Source organism: Ambystoma mexicanum, chromosome 3p, assembly GCF_040938575.1.
Source record: "Ambystoma mexicanum isolate Mex_15411 chromosome 3p, UKY_AmexF1_1, whole genome shotgun sequence".
Classification (NCBI taxonomy): Eukaryota; Metazoa; Chordata; class Amphibia; order Caudata; family Ambystomatidae; genus Ambystoma; species Ambystoma mexicanum.
In genome coordinates this window covers 802669346-802696422 of record NC_090925.1, presented here as the reverse complement: position 1 = coordinate 802696422, position 27077 = coordinate 802669346, and the positions used below count along the sequence as shown (strand labels likewise).

The 27077-nt window shown below is 46.4% G+C and overlaps 1 protein-coding gene across 1 annotated transcript in view; it reads right to left on the bottom strand.

Moving 5' to 3' along the window:
* Positions 1-27077, bottom strand: part of LOC138580904 (zinc-binding protein A33-like) — a 123715-nt gene that overhangs the window by 6256 nt on the left and 90382 nt on the right. Inside the window, exons 4-5 of the mRNA XM_069651822.1 lie at positions 23998-24020; positions 23796-23905 (exon numbers count right to left, since the gene is read on the bottom strand). Of these exons, the coding sequence (XP_069507923.1) occupies positions 23796-23905; positions 23998-24020 (133 nt within the window). The remainder of the gene's footprint in view (positions 1-23795; positions 23906-23997; positions 24021-27077) is intronic.

Below are 27077 nucleotides of genomic sequence, written 5' to 3'. Positions count from 1 at the left end.
GGGCCCGGATCTCGGTGTATCAAGATCTGTCCGCCTTTACCCTGGCAAGACGTCGACTCTGCTCACCGCTGACGAAAATGCTCCAGGCCAAGGGGATCCAATACAGGTGGGGATACCCATTTTCACTCTCCGAGCTGGAAGGATACAAGTACGCCCTGGTCACGGAGGATGATATTCGTAGGGTGTCGGGGGAATTTATGGATGAACCAAACATGGAGGTGGGAGAGCAAGAGCGCGAGAGAGCTCCGGTTGGCCCCGGGGGGACAAAAGGCTCCACAGAAGAGGCGTAAAGTTCGAGGCCACAGGAAATTTAGAAGAGTGGCTCCGATATCCCCTGGCCAGCCTAACACTTGAGGTGCCCCAGGAAGCTTCATGACCAAGTTTGTACATGACTCCGAATGGGGAAGCACTGTAAATGTTCATTATCTGAAGGCGACAGGGGGGTCGGGGGGGGTCAGGTTGTTGTTTTTGAAGAGTTCAAGAGCCCGGAGGCGGGAGACAATGGTGGCCTGGCTCAGCGACAGGATGAAGCCGCTGGATTACCAGGCGTTCAGGGGGGAGGGTGGAGGGAAAAGTGGGGGTTTGTTCTTTGGGGATTTAGTTGCGACAAGCCAAGTTTTCTGGTTTATTCTGTAACTTTAGAATTGTTTTTTGTCTGCAGCAGGGTGCAGAAGTATTGCGGGAGCACTGTAATTTGTTGCTCCACGGAGGGAGCCATGAGCCTTTACCATCGCTATGATGGATGATCCATTCCAATTTTTGACAGTGGGGTCGTTAAACGTACGGGGGCTCAACTCTCCTACTAAGAGGTCGTTGTTGGTGAGAGAATTTAAGGCTCCGGCTCAATTTCCTATTCGTACAAGAAACACATTGGGTCCGGGGCAAAGAACCAAAGCTAAGGGATAAAAACATTGACCAGGTGTATGTAGCATCCTTTCATGCAAAGAAACGCTGAGTTTCCGGAGTCTCCCGGGGCCCATTTTGTGTTCAAAGCTCAGAGGTCTGACCCGGAACGACGATATATCATGGTCAAGGGGGAGGTGAGGGGCCGGTTGTTTACCTTGGTTTGTGTATATGCCCCAAATGAGGCGCAGGATGGCTTCTGGGAAGGGATGAAAGAGAAAATCATAGCATTTTCCGAGGGCACTCTATTGGTGGGTGGGGATTTCAACATGGTTCTCTGCCCCGAACGAGATAGGTCGGTCAATCCATGTCCTAACCTGCGACTCCATAAGAAATTGGCTGAAGTCTTCCAAGAAGTTAACGGGGAACTGGGCTTGAGCGACACTCCACTAAGCAAGGCCGTGATCCTGACTTCACCTTTTTCTCAAAGCCACATGCTACATTTTCCCGTATTGATTATATCCTGGTTGACTCCACGCTTCGGGGAGAGGTCACAGACTCGGGGGTGGAGGTTGTTCCATGGACGGACCACGACTTGGTTAGAATAAAAATGGGCATTCCCCCCCGCCCCTGTATCCGGGTCCCTGTGGAGGTGCAATGACCTCCTTCTGAACGATAAGGAAGTACGCCAATCTCTCCTAACGGCCATAGAAGAGTACTTCACCATAAATGACAATGGGGAGGTCGGTGTCATGGGAGTCTGGGAGGCATTCAAGGCAACCACCAGGGGCATTCTTATCGAGACAGGTTCGAGGAAAAAGAGGGAGAGAGGCCATGAGGAGAAAGCATTGAGGGAAAAAATAGATGCTATCCAACCAGGGGGGAAATTGAAAACGCAGATGTTCCCCGGAAAGTGGGAGGAGCTCCAAAGGCTGCACTCAAAGTTGGCAGACCTCCAGGTGGGACAAACGGAAAGGAAGCTCTCCTTCCTGAAACAAAAATACATGGAAAAAGCAGATAAGATATTGGCTTGGAAGCTTCGCGAGCTCAGAAATAGTAGGAGGGTGAATTCCATCCATTCCCCTGAAGGGGAATCGACGGTAAGAGACAGTAAAATAGCTGAACAATTCCGGCAATACTATGAGCACCTGTATTGCTCAGAATACGCAGGGGACGGAACATAGATTGACAACTTCCTGGACTCCCTCCCGATTCCCGGCCTCTCACCCGAGAAAGCAAATATACTAGAACTCCCCGTAACCCCGCAGGAGATAATAGCCACCACATGCTCTTTGAAGAGTGGAACAGCCCCAGGGGATGATGGGTATACAGTCAAGTTTTACAAGACCCATCAGTCAACACTAGCCCCGTTTATGGCCAAGATGTTCAACTCAGCACTGGAACAGGGCTCCCTCCCACCCTCAATGATGTCCGCGCTGATAGTAGTACTCCCCAAAGAGGGGAAGGATCCCTCCCAGTGTCAATCATATCGCCCTATATCCCTTCTCAACGTTGACGTTAAGATCTTGGCCAAACTTTTAGCAAATAGACTGGCGAAACTCCTCCCCTCCCTAGTACATGGAGATCAGGTAGGCTTTATTCCAGGACGCCAGGGTTCGGACAATATACGGAAGACCCTGGACCTCATGTACGAGGCTTCGAGGCAGGGGGTGGAGGGCTATTTGCTTTCGTTAGACTCTGAAAAGGCCTTTGACCGTCACCCCTCTTATATGCTTTGGCAATGGAACCCCTGGCCACAGCAATCAGGGCTGACCAAGAAATCACAGGGATAAGCTGTGACGAGTGCGACTTCAAACTTTCCCTGTTTGCAGATGATATCTTGGGCTACCTGACCAACCTCCAGGTCTCTCTACCCAGATTGTTTGATCTTATAAACTACTATGGTGCCTTTTCGGGGGTTAAAGTAAACACGTCCAAGTCTAGTATTATGCCTATGGGTCCCGGGGACCACGATATTGGGGGTAACTATGAAATACTGGGAGTAAGAATAGAGTGAGTATCCACTAAGTACCTGGGCACTTGCATTCCTAGGGACCTTTCACAGCTCTACCAGTGCAACTTCCCGGGGATTTTGGCTAAGATTAGCAGCGACCTCAAACGATGGGCGCCTCTTACACTCTCTTGGTTCGGGCGTATGGTTACGGTTAAAATGTACCCCGCCTACTGCACCTCTTTGCAGCCCTCCCCGTGGAGATCCCCGATGCTTTCTTCAAAGTTTTGCAGTCCCGAGTCCTTCAGTTTATATGGGACGGAAAAAGAGCAAGAGTCAAGTTCTCTACCCTGAACCTTCCAAAGTCTCACGGCGGATTCGGCCTCCCAGACTTTAGACTATACCACAAAGCAGCCCAACTCCGGGTGATGCTGGAGCACATGAGAGATGACATGAGGACCTACTGGACATACATTGAGGACACCCACACCTACCCGAAAAAAGTTAGAGACCTATTATGGGCCCCACCTAAAGCTCTCCCCTCCCAACTCAGAACGCACCCTACTTTAGCGGTCCTCTGGGCATCCTGGAAACCGAATAAAGATAACAAAATGCTGTCATCTTGGCCGTCCCCTTTAACATCACTGCGGGGCCCCCCGTCAACCTAGACACCAGAGGCTTCCGAGATACCCAAGCATGGTCAGACATGGGTTTGGAGAGGATTGCCCAACTCTCTCGCGAAGAGGGCTTCATAGAATACGATCAACTGACTGAGGCACTGGGCGACAATCCACCCTCAATCTTCGAATATTTGCGCTTGAAGGGATGGACTGACAACTTTAAACGTCCCCTCACCCCTTTTGAAAATGTCCTAGCCAAAAGCATCTCCCGGAAGGGCTCCCTATCTAAGTTTTATAGCACATTGATATAACGGCTAACTTGGAGGGTAGACAACCCTTTAAACGAATATGGGAAGAAAGGCTGGGTATGACGCTGGATGACCAAACATGGAGGGCAATTTTCAAATCTATATTCACGGGTTCACTGTATCCCGCTGCCATGGAACATAGCTTCAAGATACTCCATTCATGGCACCGCCCCCCGTCCACCCTGTCCAAAATGTTTGAAGAGGTATCCCCCTTCTGCCCTAGGAAGTGTCAACAAAGGGGCACATGGTTCCATATGTGGTGGGGTTGTCCGGTCATTCAGGTGTACTGGTCGGAACTGCTCAGGTGGATTAAGGATATACAAGGGTATTGCCCGTCTCAACTCCCACTGGAAATCCTCCTGGGTACTCCCATGCCGGAGACTGAACAGAACACATTCCCGAGGGTCATAGAAGGCCATGTTGAGGGCGGGGAAGTTAGCACTGGCCCAAAAGTGGAAAAGCGCTCTAGCGCCGTTCAAGGAGGAGTGGCTTTGCAAATTAAGGTAGATTTTCACCTATGAAAAGCTTACAGCAATAAAAAATGATACTGTGTCGGAATTTGCGCAAGAATGAACAGCAGTTCTCCTTCATGATGACTGCATTTCGATGAGTCTGTAAAACACAACCTATTACATATCCATTTTACTCATCCCACCACCGGCCCCAGGCACCAAGTTCGGCCTTCAGACTGCTTGGAACCAATCCGACCCCATTATGTCAACGTGTATGACAAATAACACAATGATGTTTGAACGTTCTCTCTGCAGCTTCTATAACCTGCAAAACCTTAAAACTTGTTATGTTGAAAAGTTGGGGAAGGGGTGGGGGAGGAGGGAGGAAGGAGGAGAATAAAATATAAAAATACTGACATTTATGTTTGCTTATTGTATTGTTGGCAGGGACTGCTCGTGCACCCTCCCTTATCTGTACAATGTCAATAAAAACAAAGTAAAAAAAAAAAAAAATGTATACAACAACAAACCGTTAGGAATATTCCAAAGACCACTACTAATATTGAGATCAGCTTCCATCCCCAAGATCGTAATATTCCCCAAAACCAAGATCCTATTCCCCAGCTCCCTTCTCCCGTGGGGAGTTCAGAGCTTAGAACGTGCATTTTCTTTATTGCTTCAAAGATCGTGGGGGAATAGTCGACATAAACGCAACATGCTGATCCCACTATTTTGCAAATTCCCCCACGATCAACCAGGATTACATCGAGAGCCATTCTATTTTGCAGCGTCATTAACCCGATTCCTCTTTCTTCCAACGTCATGTTAAATAATATATCTGTTGTGTTTATTGTAGCTTTTAGGATTCTGGACAGTTGCCTTATATTATAGGAGTTCACTATCTGTCCTAAAAATGGAATGAATGATTTCGCTACATGAGTTGCTATTAAAACACCTTCATCAGTCCTTTTGACTCTAGTTCTGGATAATTTGGCCATGGCTGCTGTTTCCAAGAGGAATACTCCTGGGAACAATAGCCCGAGATAACATGTACCTCCCCAGTTTCTGGGCAACCAAGGGTATGCTTTCTCTCCACATATAAAATAATCTGGATCACCTACGTATACTGGTTCTATTTCCCATTTTAGTACCACTGTATTCATACAACCAGTATATGTTCCGACTGAAAAAGATCCTTTTTGCCTAAAAAAGAAAGGGACAGTTCTTGGGCTATAATTCACAGTGTAAGATGGGGGAAATCGCATCTTTGTTCCCTTCTGTTCTTACACGAAACGTCATTACAGATGTTTTTTCTGGCGGGGACAATCTATCTCGTCTATTTTGTCGTGTTATCTTTCGTGTGCTTATCCTCGTGGGCTCTGGGGCTATTACTTGTGCTTTATGGAAAACAGAACCACCCACAGTTTTCATTATTATCTCCTCAAACTCATTCATGTTGGTTCTGTCCAATTGACCCGTATTACTCTTATTCCACTTCCCATAGAACATTTCACCTAAAGATGCACATGCAGAACTTAATTGTAATGGCTGCACATACCACCCTATTCCTTTCCCAGCATGCTGTGGTAAATGGGCACATACCCAGCAGTTTGTTTTCTTCAGGATTGCATGTGTCATGTTCATTATCAGTAGTAAGGTGTTATTCGTAAAACCTTCCCTGTGTTTTTCTTCCATTGGGGGTAGGGTATAAGTGATCACCTGAACCGGGCTTTCAGTAGTGGATATATTAATTATTGGTATAAACATTTCTAATGGGTGTATTGTTTCTACCCACCATAATATTAGGGCTGTCGATATTGGTGCTACCACGCTCATAAAGCACATTATTATCGTTAGTGTCAGCATACAATTTGTTTTACCATGCGTTTTTCTTAAACTTATAGTCTTTATAACTGACTCATTTTCAGCAGTGGTGGTGCAGTAGGAGGCTGGAACCGGTCCCGGCATGTTTCTCATCGTCCTCCTTCCTTATCACAGTTCATTGTGGATCTCTCTCTTCGTCGCGTTTGCTCTGATGTCTATAAGTTCAATGGATTTCTCACAATTCAGTTTTGCCTGTCTTTTTTTTTTAGCCTGGATTCGATTATTCGTTTTTAGGCGAGGTCACTTGTCCCTTCTTATACTGCTCAGAGGACCTTGGATCAGTTTTCGCCTCAGTATCATGTGCGCCCAGCTTGTCCGCTCTGGTTCCAGACACATGTACTTTTATGATCGCACTGAGGAGCCGCGAGTCTTGAATTGTCCAACTTGCACAATTCTCACGCTTCTCTCCTCTACACCCCTGGTTCCTTCTCCGTCCATGAGCTGAACCAGAGGTTGACAAACACCAAAAGAAAAAGAATGCGGATCACTTTGTCTTCCGAGGCCGCAGGTTGTATCGCCTTGCTCCTGGTATCGTATGATCCGTGAACAGTGCCGGTGCACTTTCAGATTCAGGCTTGAAGTCAGCCTGTGGCGCTTCTGCAAGTGCTGGTGTGCGCTGCGCCAATGATGCAGATTCGGTCTTTGGCGTGCTGGCAAGTGCTGGTGGGAGAAAAAGGGGTACACGATTTGGTTTTGCTGGTATCTGCAAAGCAGATTTCAACTCGGTCAGCAGTGATGTCGATTCTGCTGGGCAACGTTGGGGCACTCTTTGCCCTTCCCCCTTTTTGGCAATCGTCTCAGACTTTGTTTCGAGTTTCACTTCACGTTTTGGCAGATCAGGTGGCTGCACACTGGCAACAGTTTCTTTTGTTTCTGCGACCGCTGTCTTTCCGGTCATCAGTGTCAGGCAAGACTTTCAGTGCAGTTGGAATCTTTTTGGCATGGGTGGCATGGATCCACGACTTCCTTCCATCCACCCGTATTGCCGTCTGCGTCGCCAAAAGTACTTGATGGGTCCCGCGTCACCTGGGTGCTAATGATGACTTTCGAAGTTTTTTAGCAGCACCCAGTCTCCTGGCTCCAGCGCGTGCCCCGGACCGGTATACTGCACGGGTAATGCCTCCTGCACCTGATGATGAATCAAACGCAATTTCTGCATTAAAAGACCACAATAAGTACTAAGCACAGGATGTTCTATCTCACCGAGTCATTTTGGCTGAGGTGCGCACCATACATTTGCCGGCCTCCCCATTATGATCTCGTACGGGGAGAGCCCAGTTTTAGCCTGTACAAACGTACGCATGCATAATAGTGCTATTGGTAATGCATCCACCCAATTCAACTTGCTTCCCGCACAAATCTTGCTAATCTTTGATTTAAGAATCCGTTGTGCCTCTCCACAAGACCAGCAGAACTCGGATGCCTTGAACTATGGAATCTCTTATCAATCTGGAGACCTGCACATATCTGTAACACCACTGCACCCACAAAATGTGGTCCATTATCGGACCATAGGACACGGGGCAAGCCAAATCTGGAAAAATACTCCTTCAAGATTACTTTTGCCGTAGTCATCGCTGTGCAGTCTTTTAAAGGATATGCCTCCACCCACTTACTGAATGCACAGATTACCACCAAGACGTATTTTAAGTTTTGGCACCTTTCCATCTCTATGAAATCAAAATGAACTACCTCAAACGGCATGGAGGGCAGGCCAAAACTGCCTGTTGGTGTCACTGTTCCCTTTCCTACATTGTGTTGTAAACACGTGATACAGTTCTGCACCAACCTCTTTGCATTCTTTTTTATGTTTGCATTCTGCCATACTGTAGAAAGGTGCTGTATCATTTTCTTGGCACAGATGTGCGTAGGGCTGTGGGCCATTGTGACCATTGCAGTCACATATGAATTTGGCAACATCCAGTTTCTAGTTCCCTTGTCCACCCAACAACCCTCCAAATCCAACTCAGCAGCTCCCTCTGCCCATCACTGTATTTCATCGGCCGTAGCCTCGGCCTGCATTTCTTTGACAGTCGCAACTCCATCTTCTATCATACAGGGTACTTCCTCTGTCTGAACCATCATCATCTTGGTATTCAAATCAGTGGTAGGTTGTTTCGCAATCCTGTCTGCAAACGCGTTTCCCTCTCCTATTTTGCAGGTTACCTTTTTATGTGCCATGCATTTCACCATTGCTAGAATCAAAGGGCCATGTTGAATTCTGGCACCATGTGATGTCAGAAACCCTCTCTCAGCCCAAAGTCGTCCAAAGTTATGAACCACTCCAAACGTGTACTGACTATCAGTATATATATATATTCACATTCAAATTTTCAGACATCTCGCAAGCTCTGGTTACTGCTATTTTTTCTGCAGTTTGTGCTGAATTATAGGGGATTCTTTTACTTTCTACAACACTCTCTAGGGTAGTGATAGCGTATGCGGCAGTTAAAACATGAGCCGTCACAAAATAACTCTCCATCCGGCTCTTTCTGTGGAATATCACTTAAATCAACTCTCCCCTTGGTTTCTTCATCAGTGACCATTAAGCAATCGTGGGGGGGAATCATTCTTCCCAATTTCTTTTATGGTTAATGGCATTAATTCTGCAGGATTCAAAGCGCTATACCTCATAATTTGGATATGGGGAGCGAACAAGATAATTTCATATCTTGTCAATCTAGCAGAGGTGAGGTTGCGTCTGTGTCCTTAATAGAACTTCTATGGCATGTGGCACCATCAGAATTAAAGTGTGCCCCAATACCATCCCTTCCGTTTGTTTCACTGACGCCGCAGCCGCCGCGACAGTTCGCAAACATCGTGGTAGTGCACGCGCTACAGGGTCCAGCACAGAAGAAAAATAGCCGCACGGCCTATTTCTTCCACCTTGTTCCTGTGTCAAAACCGCCAATGCACATCCTTCACTTTCACACACAAATAGTCTGAAAATGTTCTTATAGTTCGGCGTACCCAAAACTGGAGCCAAGCATAATGCAGTTTTCAATCCATCAAATGCTCTGACATTCCTCATCCCACTGCAAAGGCACAACCGCATCTTTTCTAGTCAAATTCACTAATGGTTTCACAATCAACGCAAAATTACCAATCCATTGTCGGCAATATGAAGCCATGCCCATTATGGCTCTGACTCCTTTTTGTGTCTTTGGAATAGGCATACAAGAAATACTTTCTATGCGTTCTGGCGTTAGTCTTCTCCCTCCTTTCGAAAGTAGGTAGCCCAAGTAAACTACCTCCTTTCGATTATACTGAAATTTCTTCAAACTAGCTTTATGGCCATGTGCCGCTAGGTGTGACAGTAGTAATACAGTGCTTTCTTTACAAATCTCCTCTGTGTCTGCAGCTAGCAATAAATCGTCTATGTATTGCAAAAGCACACAACCCACGGGTAATTCCAGCATGTCTAGTTGTCCTTTTAATGCTCTACTGTAAATACTTGGACTTTCCGTATAACCTTGCAGAATCCGTGTAAATGTAAATGATCGTCCTCCTAATGTGAACGCGAACAAGTATCTACTGTCCTTGTCCACTGGAATACTAAAGAATGCGTTCTTTAAATCTATTACACTAAAATATTCTGCTGAAACAGGTATCATTGTCAATATTGTAGTGACATCTGGCACTAGAGGAAATTGCGGCTGTACTACTTTATTCAATGCGCGTAGATCAATTATGAAACAGTATGGTACCTCATTACCTCCTTTTTTATAAACCGGAAGGATCGGGCTGTTACATGTACTGCCTGTGATTTCCTCTATTACCCCTAATTTCACCAAATCAGTAACAATACTCTTCAATCCTTTCTCACCTTCAACAGAAATTTTGTATTGGGGTATTCGCGGTAGGGTAACACCTTCTTTTAAAATAATCTTTAAACATCCCACATCGTTGTCATGCATTGCTCATATACAGGTTGGTACTTTACTTAGTTCCCCTGGTAACGCTTCGGACTTGAATTCTGACACAGGGGCATCGTGTGGCCATATCGTTAGAAACACTCAGTCTGCCGTGCAATGTATAACAGAACCTAGTTTTTTCAACAAATTTAATCCCAACAAATTTTCTCCACAATTTTCTGTTAGAAGGAAACAGCAATGTTCGGTAAATGGTCCTATGGTAACTGGGACTGGTTTGGACACTGGGTTTATGACTGGTGTACCTGCAAACCCTACGGAAATATTCTTTTGCCCTGACAGCAGTATATTTGGAACCAAGTGATGGTCTATTGAACAATTCTGTGCTCCTGTATCTACAAGAAAGTGGTGTTCCTCATTCCCGACTCATTTCTACGTAGGGTCCTCTCCGATTCACGGGAATAGACACTGGTTCCGACCCCTGTCCTGGGCTGTCCTATTGGGGGAAAAAATCACACATCGTCCGATGTGTAATCATTACTATTACTGTAATACGTGTTTGGCTGTGTATCGAAAACATTTCCACTCTTTCCTCTATTTCCCCCACTCTGATTTCCATATTGTTGATTTTGCTGTCCCCGACTCTGGTTTGGGGCATTTTGGTTTTGGCCTTGGTTTTGATTACCTCCATTATTATGATGCTGCTGCATACTATTCCTATTTGGTCCATTCGCTCCTGGGTGTCCTCTATGCTGTCTCCTCTGACCAGACCCATGTCTATTCTGTAGATGCGGACCTTGCGCTTGCCAATGTCCTTCCTCTTTACAATATGCACACTGATTCGGCCCCACTGTTCCCCCATGCATATTCGAACTACTCCTTACTTGTGCGTTCCCTCGCCCTCTATTATGTCCTGCTTCTTGCTGCATTAATACCAGTGTTCTAATTAGACATTCCTTCAAGTCTGCCCCCACCTGTTTTAGCAACGGTAATTTGTTCATCATCTCCTTCTGCCCCGGCGATGGTAACTGCCGTCGTTTATTATGCGACCCCTTTTCCCCCCTCTCCAGGTCTCCCGATATCCCTACTCCTGTACGTAGGTGTAGTAAATATTTTGGCAGGTGCAGTAAACATTTCAACATAATCATTATCCAATTCATATCTAAACTCAAGAAGTCTATACACATGTTCTCTCACTTCTTCATCCCTCTCCCTACAGCGTGCTAATGCATTCAAATCTAAATCGCTGCAGTGGTAATTTCCCAATTAGCTGTTTCCATCTCTCTACCAAATATTCACCCATGCATTCCAACACTACCTGTCTTTCATTGCTTCTACGAAAGTCATATATCGAAGCCAATGTTGCCGTCCCATCATTCCAGTCTATGTACATCTCTGCCTGTTGCTGCAATTCCACCTTCCTTTCCTTGCTGATTGCGCTGCGGGTTACCCTCGTGCACTGCCGTTGGTGAGTCCTGCCTCTTGCCCCCGTGGTTTCAACTTCAACCCCGGGAGGAACGGACGGTACCGAGTCTGTGTCTAAGGCGGGAGGTGCGGATGGGACAATGGGAACAGCGAGTGTCTGTTGTGGGCCTGGTTGGTTAGTTAGTAGGAAGTGTTACGTGCACGGTCTGTGGCTGTGGGAGGGCTTGAGCTAACCGGAGGGGGGAGCTTGAGCTACGGGCAGGGTCTCGGCAATAGCTTCTGACATATCTGGTCTTACTTCCGATCTTGGGCCTTGTTTTGTATGGATCAATATATTTTCTATCAATTCATCTGTCATGTGTAATTCTCGTTGTGGGTATATCTTTTCTATATTCAACTGGTCATGCCTGCCTGCCTGCCTGCCCTTCTTAGACTCTCAGTCCACTCCTCTTTTTCTTCCGCTACCTCACCTTTTGATTTATGCCTGCGCGCATGCTTTGCTCTGCTTTTAAATCGGAGCATTGCTTCATTTCTCCAGTCTAATAGTTTCAAATGCTGCAGGACGCGCTCTTTCTTTCTTATCAACACCCTTTCTTAGTCATCTATCCTCACCATCTCAAAACTACCATTAAATCGGCCACTGATGGTCTTGTTGCTTTCTGGTTTGCCTATGCCAAGTCTCAGAATATTATCGCACCCACTCCATACTTCACATACATCTCATACGCCGGCGTTCCCCCAGGTGGTACAATTTGCCCATTTTCCAAAGATTGTCTACCACAGGGGAAAAACCCTGCTAAGGTGGATAATACCCCAGGCATGTTTCAACCTTCCCCTTGGTTAATCAACCTTACCTAGGGCGTTTGATTTTGCAAAGTCACCTCTCAACCAATATCAGGTTTGAATCAGGGAATGTCTCACCTGATAAATCAAGTCGTCTGTATACTGACGCACCAAAGGACGTTGTGTCTGCGTTTCTTGGCTTCCGCCTCGTTTCGGGACCCTCGCCTCCTTGTTCTATAGCCAGGCACGTCGATCAGGGATCAGATGTGTGCAGATCTGCAATTGAGTCTCATCACTTTTACAGGGCGCCCAGAACACCTCTTGATCCCGGCTCGATCGTCCGGTCCTCGCCGTTCTCTGCCTTTCTCAATTACAACGTTACGCGAAGGAACAAGTGGGGGAGGGTCCCTATTTGGGCGCCATCTTGAAAGGGGCCCCTAGGGGACCCTGACGTCTATGGAAACAAGGCGGGTCACCATACACGATAGAGACGCCAGACACGAGGTTGTATTCCCAAAGCTAGGGTTTTACTGCAAAGCAAAAGTCTCAGTTGGCCAACTCGTTCTCACGCCCCGCGACGTGCATCTCTAGACCTCGAAGGACGCAAGAGAGTGAATTACGTACATCAGTTACATCTATACAAAATGCATATCAAACAATCAGCTATGACATGTAGAACACCCCTCTTCATTGGGTTTCTTTGAACTTGGTGTGATGATGGACATCTCCGACCACTATGACACCTTCAAACATCTATTCTAGTAACAATTTGCGAGTGCGTAGGCATCTTTCGGTTATTGAATAGAACATGGCGCTTCTGTTCTTGGAAGCAAACTACATACAGAGGGAGTTGCATTCCAGACCTTGCTATCTATCAGGTGCTATTCGTGTCCTGGGAGCCGACATGTTCTTAGCGGGATCAGCAAAAGGGGCCGTTAGAAAAGCATAATTCAAGCCTTAAGTGGTATTATTCGAACATATTCTACCATATAACGAGACTGGCTGGCAGCTATGAAATGATTAAATGCCCTGCGGCTGTGCTTCAAGGCTACATTAAGGAGGGAGCCGGGCATTCTTCCTGGCGCTGCCTACGTTTGTGTTTCAGCAAAACTCTTGTTATCCTCTCGGCCCTGTGGACTTGTCATGAGCAATGGTTAGAAAACAAAATGGCGATTCTTGTTACATCAAAATGGCCGTTCATTGGAAAACTCGAAAAAACTATATTCTGTCGTATCGTGCATGAGACGGTTGGCCCACGGCCACCAAAATGCGTTTGCAGTCTCAAATTAGATTTCTAGGCTGACAGTATGGTCCCCAGACCCAGAAAACCTTCTGGATGATGGAAAGGGTCTTGAACTTATATAGGCTGCCAAGGAGATCGCATTGACTTGGCGCGTGAGGAAGAGGGAAGAGTCAAGGTACACCCCCAAAGGTTTTTATTGCCTGGAAGACAGGGATGTTAATGGTGTCGATGGGAAAGGAGGAGTAGAGCTTGCGGAGGTTGTTGTCACTATGGGCAGGCCAATGAGGAGTAACTCCGTTTGTCATCGCTGAGGAAGTTGGTGGCCATCCAAGTTTGAATGGTTCGAGTTGAATGTCTGTCTTGTCGGAAGGTGCCTGAGAGGGGGAGTAGAATATGGGTATCATTGGTTTAGTTAGCGTATGAGATCTCCATAGAGTCAGGGAGGTCGAACAGTGGTTTGATGAAGATGTAAAGTGTGAGGGGGACACAGAAACCTTGGGGACGCTGCAGGCAGTTGGTGAGGGCGAGCACTAGCATGGTCATCAAATACTTTGACTAGTCTGTCTTTCGGAAATAAGGCGAACCAGCTGGATGCTTCTGGTGAAAGGTTGGCCGAAGAGGTCAGGTGATGACCAAGTATTTTGTTGTCCACTAGGTCGAACACTGCAGAGAGGTCCAGTAGTAGCCGGAGGGCAGATTTCCCTGAGTCTTTTGATTTCTTCTTTTATGAATTCAAAAAGGGTGGATGCTGTCCCGTGCGGAACCCCGATTGACTGGTTCCTAATGTGTAATTAGACTCCAGGTAGTGCTGAATTTGGATGTAGGCTCCACTATCCAAGATCTTCAGAAGGAAGGTGACAGTTGTGATAGGTTGGTAGTTTGTAGGGCTGGGGGGGAGGGGGGGGGTCGAGAAATGGTTTATTTAGCAGAGGAAGTACCCAGGTTTCCTTCTGGCTGGTGGGGACTTGGCATGATGCAAAGGATGAGTTGATAAAAGTGGTGATGAAGTGGGTTAGGGCATCTGCACAGTCCTTAATAATGGGGGCAAGGCAAGCATCACCTTTGCATCTAGTGTGCTTCAGGCCTTTAAGTAAGGAGGGGACTTCATCCTCCAAGACGGTGTTACAACTGAGGTTGGGGCTGTCACGGGAGGCTGTTGGGATGAGGCGCAGAATGACGTGGCTATTAGGGACTTGATTCTGTAGGATTGTTGTGTAGCAGGGCAATTTTGTCCATCAGGGCATTTTGGACCTTGGTACACCAGGTCTCGTCTTTGGAAAAGTCCAGAGTAGGGGAGGCGAGTGTTTAAAGTTCTGAGAATTGTGAAAATCTCCTGTTTGACTTCACATTTGTGATTAAGTTATACGTGTGGGATTGTGCTTGTAGGATGGTTGTCCGATGGTTTATGTTGCAGTTGGGAATGTTGATTTGAGTAAGCTAGAGGGGGCATCTCCATTTGGCCTCATCCCCCCCCCGTTTCTTCGCACAGAGTGCCATGAGATCAGGCATGAGCCAGGAATTGAGATGTGTGGTAGGTTTGGATTTGCGAGGTGCAATATGTCCACTGCATGGAGCAGCGTGTTGGAGTCTAGGGTGAGCATGTCAAAGTGAGTCAGGTGTGCCAGTTGTAACTTGTTGGGTTGGGGCAGGATGCGGCCTTTGGTGAGTTTATGTGAACTGTGAGCGATGGTGGGAGGCAATGGTTTAGTGCTACGGGCAGGTGGGGTGTCAAGGGCGATGGTGAAGGAAATGATGTAGTGGTTGGTCCATGGACAAGGAAGGTTGGATAAGACAGATTTGGTAGTTTGCCAGAGTAGGGTATGACCTTTTTTGTGGGTCGGAGCTAAGACACAGTTTAAAACCTAGGGCCATAACGGTGCTCGCTACTGTGGCAGTGCTGGGGTTATTGAGGCCTAGCTTGAGTTCACCAAGGAGAATAGTTATGGAGGTGTGCTTGATATTGGTGTTCCGGATATAGAGGTTCAAGGGACCTGGGGGCAATAGAGGACATGCAATTTAATGGTACTAATGTGGGAAAAGGGTATTTTGCAGAAGAGAATGTTGCAATGTTCCATTGCTATAGAGCTAAATTGTCCAATGGACAGGGTGTCTCTTGCAATCAAAGCTACACCCCTCCCATCCCCTGCGGCGTCCGTTGTGTGAAAAATGGTGTAGTCAATAGACAAGGGCCACAGGTGGTGCTAAAACAGGTTTCAGTAACAGCTAGCAGGTTAGTGTTGTTGACCGTGATTCGGTCGAAGATGTCACATGGATGGGCTTGAATAGATCTGGCGCTAACTAATGTTGCTTCAGAGGTGGGCGATCAGTCCTAGGGACAGGGATGGTGCTACTGATACAAGGTGTAGTAATGTCCTTTGGCAGGCATGGCCGAATCAGTGTCATTCTTTGTATTATCAGGTAGCATCTGAGACTAGTGGGTAGGATGATGGGTCAGGTGTAACGTGTTAAAGGATCAGAGAGGGTACAGGTGTTGGGGTGCTATTTTCAGGGGCTCTGGCAGACCGTGAAGCCATGTGGTGCTGATGGAAGCACTTGGCTTCGGAGGAGGCAGGAGGATGGCGGTGCGACTACGGCTTGCCTTCTAGTGGGCAGTGTAAATCTTGCAATGCTTGGTATGGGGGGAGGAATTAGGCACTAGGGTGCTTTGCCAAGGAGCTTTGCAGCTGTGAGGAGTGCAGACTTGTTTCAGGTCTTATCCCACTTGGATCAGGCTTCTCCACACCTTACTGGGACATGGGAACTTTGGAGTTGTGCTTCTGAATAATAGTATGCCATGCTGCCCCAGCTGTGGTTAACAATTCAATTTGTTTCCAACTTCCTGCATGGCTTCTTTTTTCCCCATATCTTGTGTCTCTTCATCCAACTCAATACCCTGATTTACCTCCACTTCTGATATTTTTTCTCTTGGCATTTCTGGCTTGTCCCCCCTGGAACCTCCCCACCTCCATGCTCTGGCCTTGCTTTATGGTTCTTGCTCCCTTGCACTAAGGCTTTCTACGGGCCTCTCCAGTCTGCGTACCCTAGAATAGCTCTCCCTCTTTTGGAATTATGCTTCAGTTTCCTAGTACTCTAACGTGGCTCTCAAATACTTTCCTCTCTGCCACTCTAAGGCCATCTGTATCTTTGATGCCCCACCACCTACTTTAAAGGTTTCCTTCTTGCCGACTCCCCTGTCTTATTCTTACACCAACAGTCCTCCAGACCCCTTCACCATTACATGGACAACACCTGATTTCTTTTACGTTAAGCCATTGCCCAATACTGGGCTGCCATGAACAGCGAGTCCCTGCAGTCAAGGATCCCTCCACGGGTCCTGCTTTAACAATTCCATTCTCTAGTGCAGGTGCATGCAGATTTCCAGTGTTAAACAAGTGAAGCAGTAATACATGCGCTAGGGTTGCTAGTCTTGGGCATGATTAACCTTGTAACTTGTCAGCGGCCCACCTCGCCTGGGGATGGATCCAGGTTCTAGAAACAAAGATCGGGTCCGTCCCATGGAGACCCCACTTCTTTGCCTCGAAGAAACACAAGAATGACAACACTGCAGAGGAAAAACCTTGTGCGGAAAAATTCTGCTCAGTTAACAAGGTTGCTTGCTGACTGGAGCACAGAAACTGTTGTTAAGGAGAACCAGGAGCGAAGAGGAAAAACTGAATGGAAATGGAGTAGATTCCAGGAAAGGCAGATAAATGGCAGGACCAGGTAGGCTTACATAAAAAGGGTAGCGGGGAAGAGGCATCGGAGTAAGCAGACCAGTGATGGCGGCAGCTGTGCCAAGCGAGGAAATCACTAGCACTGGGCACCACAGGTAGAGCTTCACAAAGATGGAATGAACAGGAAAAATCCAACAGGCTGGGAGAAAACTTACCAGGCAGTTGCGACGCACGGAATGCTGCCTTTAGGTCCTAGAAATGGTGGCGAGTGCTTCCGGAAGACCACCATCTTAATCAGGTTGTGAGCAATGCAAGATTTACAAGATAAGCCACCTTCGGTTGGCCCAGCGGCGACTCAAGCACCATGCACCAATACAGCCAGAATGAACAGCTTGCTGGAGTGTCAGACGGGCTACTGACGCTTCTGTCCATCACGGTGAGCTTTGAAGGATGGATAGTATGGTTGTAGGGCAATTCCCCAGGGAAGGCTCAAAGTAACAGGGTAAACCAGATCTTTTCGGCCCCATGGGTTGATCTAAGGAACAGAAAGCCTGCTTACGTAAAATTCCTGGGTTAGAATCTTCTTTGGCTAGGATAATAGGTCAGTCAAGTATCGTCTAAGATTGCATGCCCGAAAGGGCTCTTCCATGGTCTTTGAGCCTAATCAGGGTTTCCCCTTTCATAGGCCTGGACTGCCCTAGGTCAGGGTTGTTGTCTTTTCTGTCTAGGCTATTCGCTATCCTGCCTCCTCAGTTTTGAGCCTTTCGGACTCAGCCTTGAAAGCCACCAATTCTTTCCCTGGCTGCTGAGGCGCCTCAGGTTTTCCACCCTTTTCCTCCTCCAGGGCCCACATCACTTAACAGGTGGTGGCACCTGGCAAACAAGGCTCCTCCAACCCCGTCATTAAACCTAAAAACATGCAACTGACACAGTATCCTGTCGGATGAGGTCTGCTAGGCTCCTTGTAGAGCTCACTCCACTGAACAGTTAAAAGTGTCTTTTTCAAATGGAACAAGTTACCAGGTTCTGAAACAATTTCCTTGCAACAATGTCTTTGAATGGCAGAGAGCCGGCAGTGTTGAGGAACTCCTCATAGCAGAAGTCTGTTCTTGGGGGCCTGAATCAAAGGAGCGTCAGATGGAGCAGCCCGGCCAAAGATGCTGTGAGCCAAGGCACTTAAGACCACTTATGAGGATCCATATCAGAACTATAGAGGAAATCCCCAGGGTTCAGCTTCCACAGGGATCATTATGCTTCAATGAACCAACTTAAATAGATGCCGAGAGGACGAATCCTCCCCACCAACGCTTTTAAAGACTGAACCCCACAGAATTAGAAGAGATGCATTTAATTAAAAAAAATAATAACTCTGCAAGCGGGATCTCATCTAGTCCAGTAAAGAGCTGAGATGTTGAATACAGACCATGCAATGCGCGCAGTGATGGAACACCTATGCACAATCCTCCACTGCTTTTTTTTTTTACAACAAATGTTTGTTCTTGCTACAAACGACATGGGAGAGTTTGCAGGCAGGAACAACAGGACAAAAAAGTATATAATATTTAACAAAGATATTCAAATATGCTGATGATACAATACAGTATATTCAGAGAAACGTACAATTAGACACACTCAATAAAAAAATAAAAAATAAATCAATATACGGGATGCCAGAAAAACGTTCCCATGAGATGTAATAAACTAGGTTAATACGCTGTCTCACTACCACCATGATTCACCCACTCCATCAAATACACTGGCTGGTCCACCTTTCACTATCCTATGGAGTTAAAAGGCCACTGGCTTTGATCCTTAATTATTATCGAGCATCTATTTTATTGCTGACCAAAGGCCCTATTGCTCTCTCTCGTATGCGGGTGGGGGGCAGTTCTTCAGCCTCCTTTGAATCTCATCCCGACAATTAGAACCTCACTGGACACACCCTACACACATACCAAAGGACACTTAACCTCCTCTTTCCTCCTCGTTAATGTCATCCATCTGTACTATTGATCCCTCATCTGACTGCCATAATTCGATCAACATTTGTGCACCCGTACCGCCCCCCTCCTCGTAAGACGTCAGAGGTCACATCCTTCCTTATGTCCATCTCCACCCCAAACTACCCATCAAACAGCCCTACTAGGACTACACCCAGGCTCGGAATGGGCCATACAAATTGGCTCAGGCACCAATAAAAAAAGTGGCCAAAGTTGCAAATAGAAATGTGTCCCTTTATTTTACTTTGCTGTGCTGAAGTTTATACAAACGTTGTACAGAATAATTACAATATTCGGTGACATTTTCCTCAACCAAAATAATAATCACATACCCTAGAATTTGCAGAGCATTAAGTCCCACTCAATTCCCAATCAATCAATTCCCTTGAAAAAGAGAAAGGAGTCTATGGCACCATGCAGTGATAAGAGAAGAGATATCACTCCTAACTGCACATAGACTAAACAGGAGATAGCTTCCAATCATGACATAAAAGCCAGGAGTATCAGTCCATCCTACCCATTCTAGCACAAGAGAAGAAAAACGCGCCCCCTGGTTGCCAGATAATCAAGTCAAAAAATGATTAACAGTTAGCTGTTCATTACTGAAGTAAAAAAAACAGGCACTTCACCTGTGCCTTGAAGATTGCACAGTCTGGCTCATCTGTGGCCACAGGCATCCTAGGCAACCAAATAGAGGCAGTGGCCTCACGTAAGGGGAATTTTTATCTTGGGCATTAATTTAGCTCTGGACCGCAGTGCTTCCCAAATATGGGACTGCAATGTGTTCTTAGATGCAACAGCTAGTTTCTGGTATGTTATGAGACAGCTGGATTTTAATCTCTCAGCAATTGGCTGGCAGACTATTGTATTCAAGATAGACCGTCTCAATTGATGCCCAGGCAGTTAACCTCAATTTCTTGAGTAGGGTCAGTTCGAGTTTGCACACTTTTTCCAAATGGCCCATATGGCCGCTCCATGAATGATGACTGAGGAGATCTTGGTCTGATATAACTGTAGGATGCTGGCTACAGAGTACCGAGTGAATGTGTTCCTTTTGGGACTATTTCAGTAGTAACCAAGGGGAGTTTGGGGTCAAAAGTGTTGAACATTGTGAGTTTTAAAGAATATCTGTCGAGTAACACTATCAAAACTACTAACTGCACAGTGAAATAACACGTGAAACTGGGTCACTTTGATGAAGAAAGTGGCCCACTTTGGCCAAAAACAACTGTCCCACACTAACATGTGGGGTTTATCATTCGGCATTGCCCTATAGTCCACTCTGATCCCAACTTCACCTGGCTCTTAGCTGTCCATTTGACCACTACTAGACCCTTGTATGGCCGCCTTCCCAACACTGAAACCTTAACACAGAAGTGAGCCTTCACTTTCACTTCCCAATGGTTCTGGGCTCTGCCAATGCCTACCAATTCACGAATCCAGCCTCCTCCCTCTGCTTTCACCCCAGCAAATTCTTGTACTCACCAAGCCATGTTGCCTAATCACCCACTAATAAGATAGGTCATTGCAGCCCCTTGAGCAGAGGGCCTACACTCGGTCCTCTACTTGTCGACTAAAATCCGTGACATAACCACCAACTCGTTTGCACTCGGTATTTAAAAGAGGAGAGGCACTGTCAAGCATATTCTTGAGGCTAGGCTGGAGCAGACTGTACTGTACCATAACATACCGGCACAAGGGTGCAGGCTTTGGGGCATTCTTAGCAGCCACTGTTCGCCCCACAGGTATGAATGGCTATCGATTTCTCCCAGGTAGGCTTACCACCCCTGGCAGCAAGCAGTTCCCATCCCTTCGACAAGTCCAGTTTACTGGTTTGGTCACATGATACGAAAGCATGTGCTTCATCTAACCACTCCTTCCTGTTTCAGCATCACTTACCATGGTGACAAAGGGGCTTTCATTAGGCTTCAGTCTTATCAGTAGGTACGAGACAACTGCATATGCTGTAGGCATGTGCAGTGAGATATTACACCAGAAGAGTGGCGTTCACAAAATGCTTCTGCATTTACTCCGTTCTCCGTTCTACTGAACAGCTGTGTCCATCTCTGGCACCAAGGACACGACTTGATATTGACGTCAGAGTTGGTGTCCCCTACCTGCTTGGAGAGTGTTTATTTTTAACAGACACAAAAGGCCCGTACGGGTAATGTGGATCGGTCATATAAAAGAAGGTGTATTTCGATATAATAAAGGGTATCCTAGCAGACAGCAAGGCTACATGGCATTCGACGTAAGATAGCATTTCCAAACTAGAATGGGTGGAAGCCCCATGAACGCAGCCTATCACCATACACCACATTAAACTCTCAATGAAGCAACTTAGGGGACATACCTCAAGCCCTGATGGATTGCAGCTGCTCTACCCACTCCGCCTCCAGACCCCTACTCCCTCCAGCAGGGCAGAGACCTGAGAGATGTTGAATCAAGAGCCAAATCTACTTTCAACAGCTGAAGCTGTCTTTCATTGTGAAAGACTGTGCCAGACCCTCCACCCTCATAACACAATGAAGGTCAAACGGGTGGACTAGAAAACACTACCTTGTTCAATGGGACACGAAATCACAAACACGTCCTTGGGCGCTGCTGACAGTCTTGCTCCTGCGAGGAGCAGATACTGAATGAACACAGGAATATCGAGGGCTGCACTGTCCTGCCCCATTCAGTGGATGACATGGGGCAGTATCGAAATTGACACTGTGCCAAAGGGTAGCGGAACACAGAAGTCTTTGGATGAGAAGTCCTCTCAAAGAGGTCAGAAATAAGTTTGGGTAGAAAATCCTAGCTCCAACCAGCAGATGCGCTTACACCAAATGTTGACAGCAAAACATGAAGATTAATCTCTAAAGGTTAGAGGGAACTAAAGGAAGACAATGGACAGGTCCTAGGTATGCTGCTAGGACAGTCAAGCTCACTTGCAAAGAATGGACTAAATTGAATGGTCCAGTGTTACAGGAGAGCCTCCTCAGTAACGCAAACTACACCATTTCCGCTGAGCGGTGCATGAGCTTGCGGTTCAGAACAGATTACACGATGGACGAGTTGGCAAACTGACACAGAACCCTTGGTTTGGAGCCTTCTCTTTGTGAACCAATTTGCTAAATAAAATGGTGAAAATAGTCAACAAACCCAGCAGAAGGAGCTCCCAGCAGCCAGGCCTACAACTCTGACCCCAAAGTAGCAGAGAATCTACCAGCTACAGGAACAAGCGCTGCGATCCAGCTAGAAATCGACAAACTGCATTTCCAGATGTCTGATCTCATAAGGATCCGCTGTGCCCGTGAATAGTGGGTAATCCTGAAAGCAAAAGTGAGGGACCTTTTAAGGAACGGCACAATTGTGTGCTTTGTTCTGCATTTCAGGTATTAATTAAACCTTCTCTTGCTAAAAAAGAAATGGGAAACTTCCAAACAACCAGAGGAGCTTCAACAAGTGGGCAAGCGTATTGCCAATTAGCAGTGCGGCACTGTGCTTGCACAAGTTGGATTTCGAGGCCTGAAATACCAGGGCTGTACATATGTCCTTAGATTCATTAATATGCGGGTTTGCTAGTCTCTTTTATGGTTTCACATTAACAGAAACAGAACTCACCAGTTCCAAGCAAGGGATCCAGGAAACTAACCTGTAATTAGGCACCACTGTGGCTTGCCGAAAGAGGTAAAGTTGGGCAACTACAAACCCTGCCAAATTGATTAGAAGTATTCTCCATTGCCATGTCCACCACAGGTTGGTCTGTTTTTATGAAGCAGTGCATTGTCACTGAAGGCCCAGTGGCCCACCTCCCATTCTTCCACCATGCACCTGCAGTGCAAAAAGGCCAGCCTACATAGTGCCAATCAGTTGAACTGGCAGGTTGACTCCAAGATAAGCCCAACAACCCTTGTACCAGCAGTGGCCGAGATGGCTAGCTCGGAGTCAAATCTTGACAAATTTGAATATTTAAGCTGCTTAAATATAGGCGCTTTTAAAAAAAAAAAACATGTTACTACTAAGCCTTGGCATTCATTTTTCTTAAACGCAAGGTGGTTGCATTTACTTGGTTTATGATTTGTAAAGGATTCAGTTGCTTCCGAAGCTAGGTCCGTGCTCAATAAATACCTTAATAAAAAAAACTCTAATTGACTTTTATTTTATGTTTTTATCTTCAACCTGTTTTACTCTGTGTGTGCAAGATGCAGTTCTATTTGAGCAGGTTTTTAAAACTGATTTTTTTTTTAATTAAAAGTCAGGGAGAAGGAAGTTTTATGAAGAAATTAAAACATAGAAAATGCATGCATATCCTTACTCGTTCACTGTACAAAACGAGTGCCTTGGAGATCACAAAGGCAAACACAAAAGGAAGCAATTGAGGAAAGTTGAGTAAACGTATTCTAGCTTTACAACGCAATTCCCAGGCAGCACAAAATCCTCACATCCACCAATGCTTTTTATAGGAGACTGAAAACCCACTGCCCTGTCCCTAACCTCCTGGTAATTAAAACACTGTTGTGGACTCATTTGGGAAAGAAATACTCTGCTCGTCCATCATGGCCTTTTATACAAATGAGGTCTTGAAAATACAGGAATCTCGGTTTGTTCCTTCACTAGTGGTTACCCAAAGACACTGCATGGAAAGTTGTGGATCATGCAAGATTTCCCTTATTTCAGTCTGACGGCCAGATGAGACTGCAGGACACCTTCCCCACAACCCAGACTGCTGTCTCCATAAAGCAGAATTCTTACTTGGGCCAATGGCACACTTCAGCTGCTTCCAAATTGTGTATTCAACTGGACCGCTGGATGTTCGCTGATGTCGATCTATGGATACCACTGGAGCAATCAGTGTAGATATCCTTGGGGGGAGCAGAGGAAAGAGCATCATGTTTTTATCAGACAATAGACCAAAAAAATGAAAGCATGAACTAAAAACTTGACTTGAACTTACTTTTTTAAACGGGAGTGGATGTCCTGCAAGAAAACAAAGGACAATGATTAAGAAGCAAGAACTAGCCTCATGAATTCATAAAATTTAGCTACTATGGAAAATTGCCAAGTAGTTTTTCAGGTCCAAGGTCTTAATCCAAGTGATCTATGCACATTGCCCCCCATAGAAAACAATGGCTACACTGTTCCAAAGAACATTGTGGATAGCCTTTGTAATGTATCAAATTCATTTGTGCAACGCCTTCAAATGATGTCAGAAATATATTGCCTACCGAAATGGCAATCGTTTAAACTTGGTAATAAAAATCTTCCCTTTCCTCTATAGTAAAAAAAAAATACTGCTTACAGTGATCAAAGTACAAGGTTTGATTTTCCACACATGAAATACAAGATGTATTGATTCTGTACATGCATCGGTATCCAGTGATGTTACCGGAAAAAAAAGAAAAAATGAACTTACCAAAAGAATACAGAAAAATAATCATAGATATGGGGTGGGGCCGAGATGTTAAGGGGGGCTTAGATATGTTGGGAAACCGGGGTTTGGGGTGGACCCCCACCCCACAATTCTTTTAAAAAAATATTAAACGATGAAGATAATTTCACAGTAAACAGAAACATGAGGGTGCCTCTTCACAATGTGCAAGATTAGCTAGCAGTACACGAGTCAACATGGCCGGTCACTTACTCACGTATATGTCCTGCCCCCTGTGATAAAGTCACATTGCACAGAGACATTGGTGGGGTCCAGAAGACTGAGGACCATGCGAACCCGGCTGCTATGCAATGCAACCCCTGGAGGAGGTATACAGAAGTTACCACAGACTCAGTGTGCCAGACAGATTGCGGGGAGAATCCTTTCCCCACAACCCCAACATCAACCCACCATATTGATTTTAATACACCCCTGCACCCAAAATACCGTTCCCGAGAACAGGGTGGCACAATATAACCCAATGGGGGTCTGGAGTCAGGATAGCCACCATAAGGCTGCAGGAAACGATCCCTCAACCACAAATTAGATATGGGAGTTATGGTCACTTTAAAACAAACCATTGGCAAAGGAGAAGTGAACTAGACCGGGTGAACGCAGGGGGAGGATGAGGTGCGGGGGGTTAACTCATGCCAACCCTCTCTATGCACAAGTAATACCTCCCCTACCCCGAATCAGAGCAGCACAGAAGATATCCTCCTCGTTCAGCAGCAGGGCTTGAACAGAAAGCAGTCCGCCTCCCCTGACCCCTCCCCCCCTTAAAGCTACGCTGGAAACAAACTCTGAAAGAATTTGGGAGCAAGGCACAGAGAGGCATGCTCCAAAAACATGCACATCTATGGCTGACTGCCCTCCAGCAGAACTGCCAACCCCCCAATTGTCTACAGCCCTAGTGTAAACTCAATCAGGTGAAGGGGCGGGGCGTGCAGGAGGTGAAGGGGCGGGCTGGTTACAAGCTTTGCACCATCATGTATGTCAGGATCCTGTGGAAGTCCAACAGCAAACCTTTGGCCATCTCCACTAGTTAAAAGCCTTTATGAACCAGATAAACACCTTTAAAGATGCTTTCAAATCTATCTAGAGAATCTCACCTCGATGTAGAACCAGAGAAGACTCCCTAGCTGAAGAACAGGCGAGAAGTGATGTACCTTCAAAATCTCTAATTAGGGAGTAGGCATCACCCAAAGTCTGTTTCCAATTTGGGAGGCATGCACACCCTATGATGCTGAAAGTCCTCCACAGTCCATTGACACAGCAGAAGCTTGAGAGGTTGGACCCAGGGCTACAGTCAGGTGTCTGCTTGAAGAGATCCAGCATGACTGCCATGAAGACCTACCATTCGATTGGGTGGAAGCAGCAATGAGACCTCCTTTCCTAAGAGTATTTTTTAAATACTGTCCTCTAAACAGACTAGAAGTTCAACTTTCTGGAAGAGGATGAGGATTCTCTACAAGAGCTGGAGCTTCTCTTTGGGGCAACCTGCCAGCTGCAGTATCACAGTGCTGGTGTAGTGTAGTCGAATGGTGCTGGGGTTCATACAGCTTTTAGGGGACTGAAGACCGTTGCAGCGCATTATTTAAACACAGGTTTCAATTTTCAGTAGTGCAGTCATCCCTTTGGGGACATGGGCCAATGCACCCGACAGCACTGGTGATGATCAGACGCTGAAATCTTCCACTTCTAGCCATGGCAAGGATTAAAACCCAGTATTTTTGCGGGTGGGTAGTGGAAGGACCAGGCAGTTTTGTTTTAGTGAGTGTGCCCGGAAAACAAAACAGAATAACTCATGAGGCTTGTGCTGCTCCATGAACGTATGAAGGACATCTACGGTGCCAAGGGGCAATGCAAAGGCAGCAAGAAGCTTTGCTGGTCCCTGGTGGGTGGGGTCGGGGGGTCGGGAAAGAGTGTCACAAACACACACAACCTCAAAAATTGAATCATGCAACCCCCTGTTCCAACGCAGAATCACTAAACAGGAGTGGTAGTAAACACTAAGCCACATCTATGCAGCCTCAAACCAGTCTTTGCCTTATTGGGCCCAATATCTATGGTGTACTTAGTTTCCTGGCACAATAAGGAGCCAAACAAAAAAGGTGATGGGTGGAAGGTTTAGAATTATTCTCAACCTTTGGCATTGTTCCGGGCAACCCTGCAGACCACGTTTGTCGCCTGCCAAACCATTACACAAGGGGAAATACCCTATGCAAATGAGGCTTGGTCCCACCCCAAAGGGGCAGTCCAGCCTGAACTGCTTGGTCACATCCCTTATGCCCGAGACCAGAAGCATCCTCAGATATGCTTTGGCCTGATTGGGCGTCATCAGTAAGGAGTGTATAGTAGTCTGCTGGTCAGAGTGCATGCTGTTAGAACTTTTGTGCAGCTAGTGGAATGTAAGGCATGGTTGGAATGTTCTGGGTGCCTGGCTCTCAGTGTTCCACTTACTGGCAGCTGAATGGAGCTGGCTGGGGGTGCTGGATGCCAGTGATCTATTGTCCTATATTGTCTTATACTGGTAATAAAAGGCACTTTCCTTACACCACACGGTACTGCTACTTTCTTGTAGCATCTTGGTTTTTCCACCAAACTGG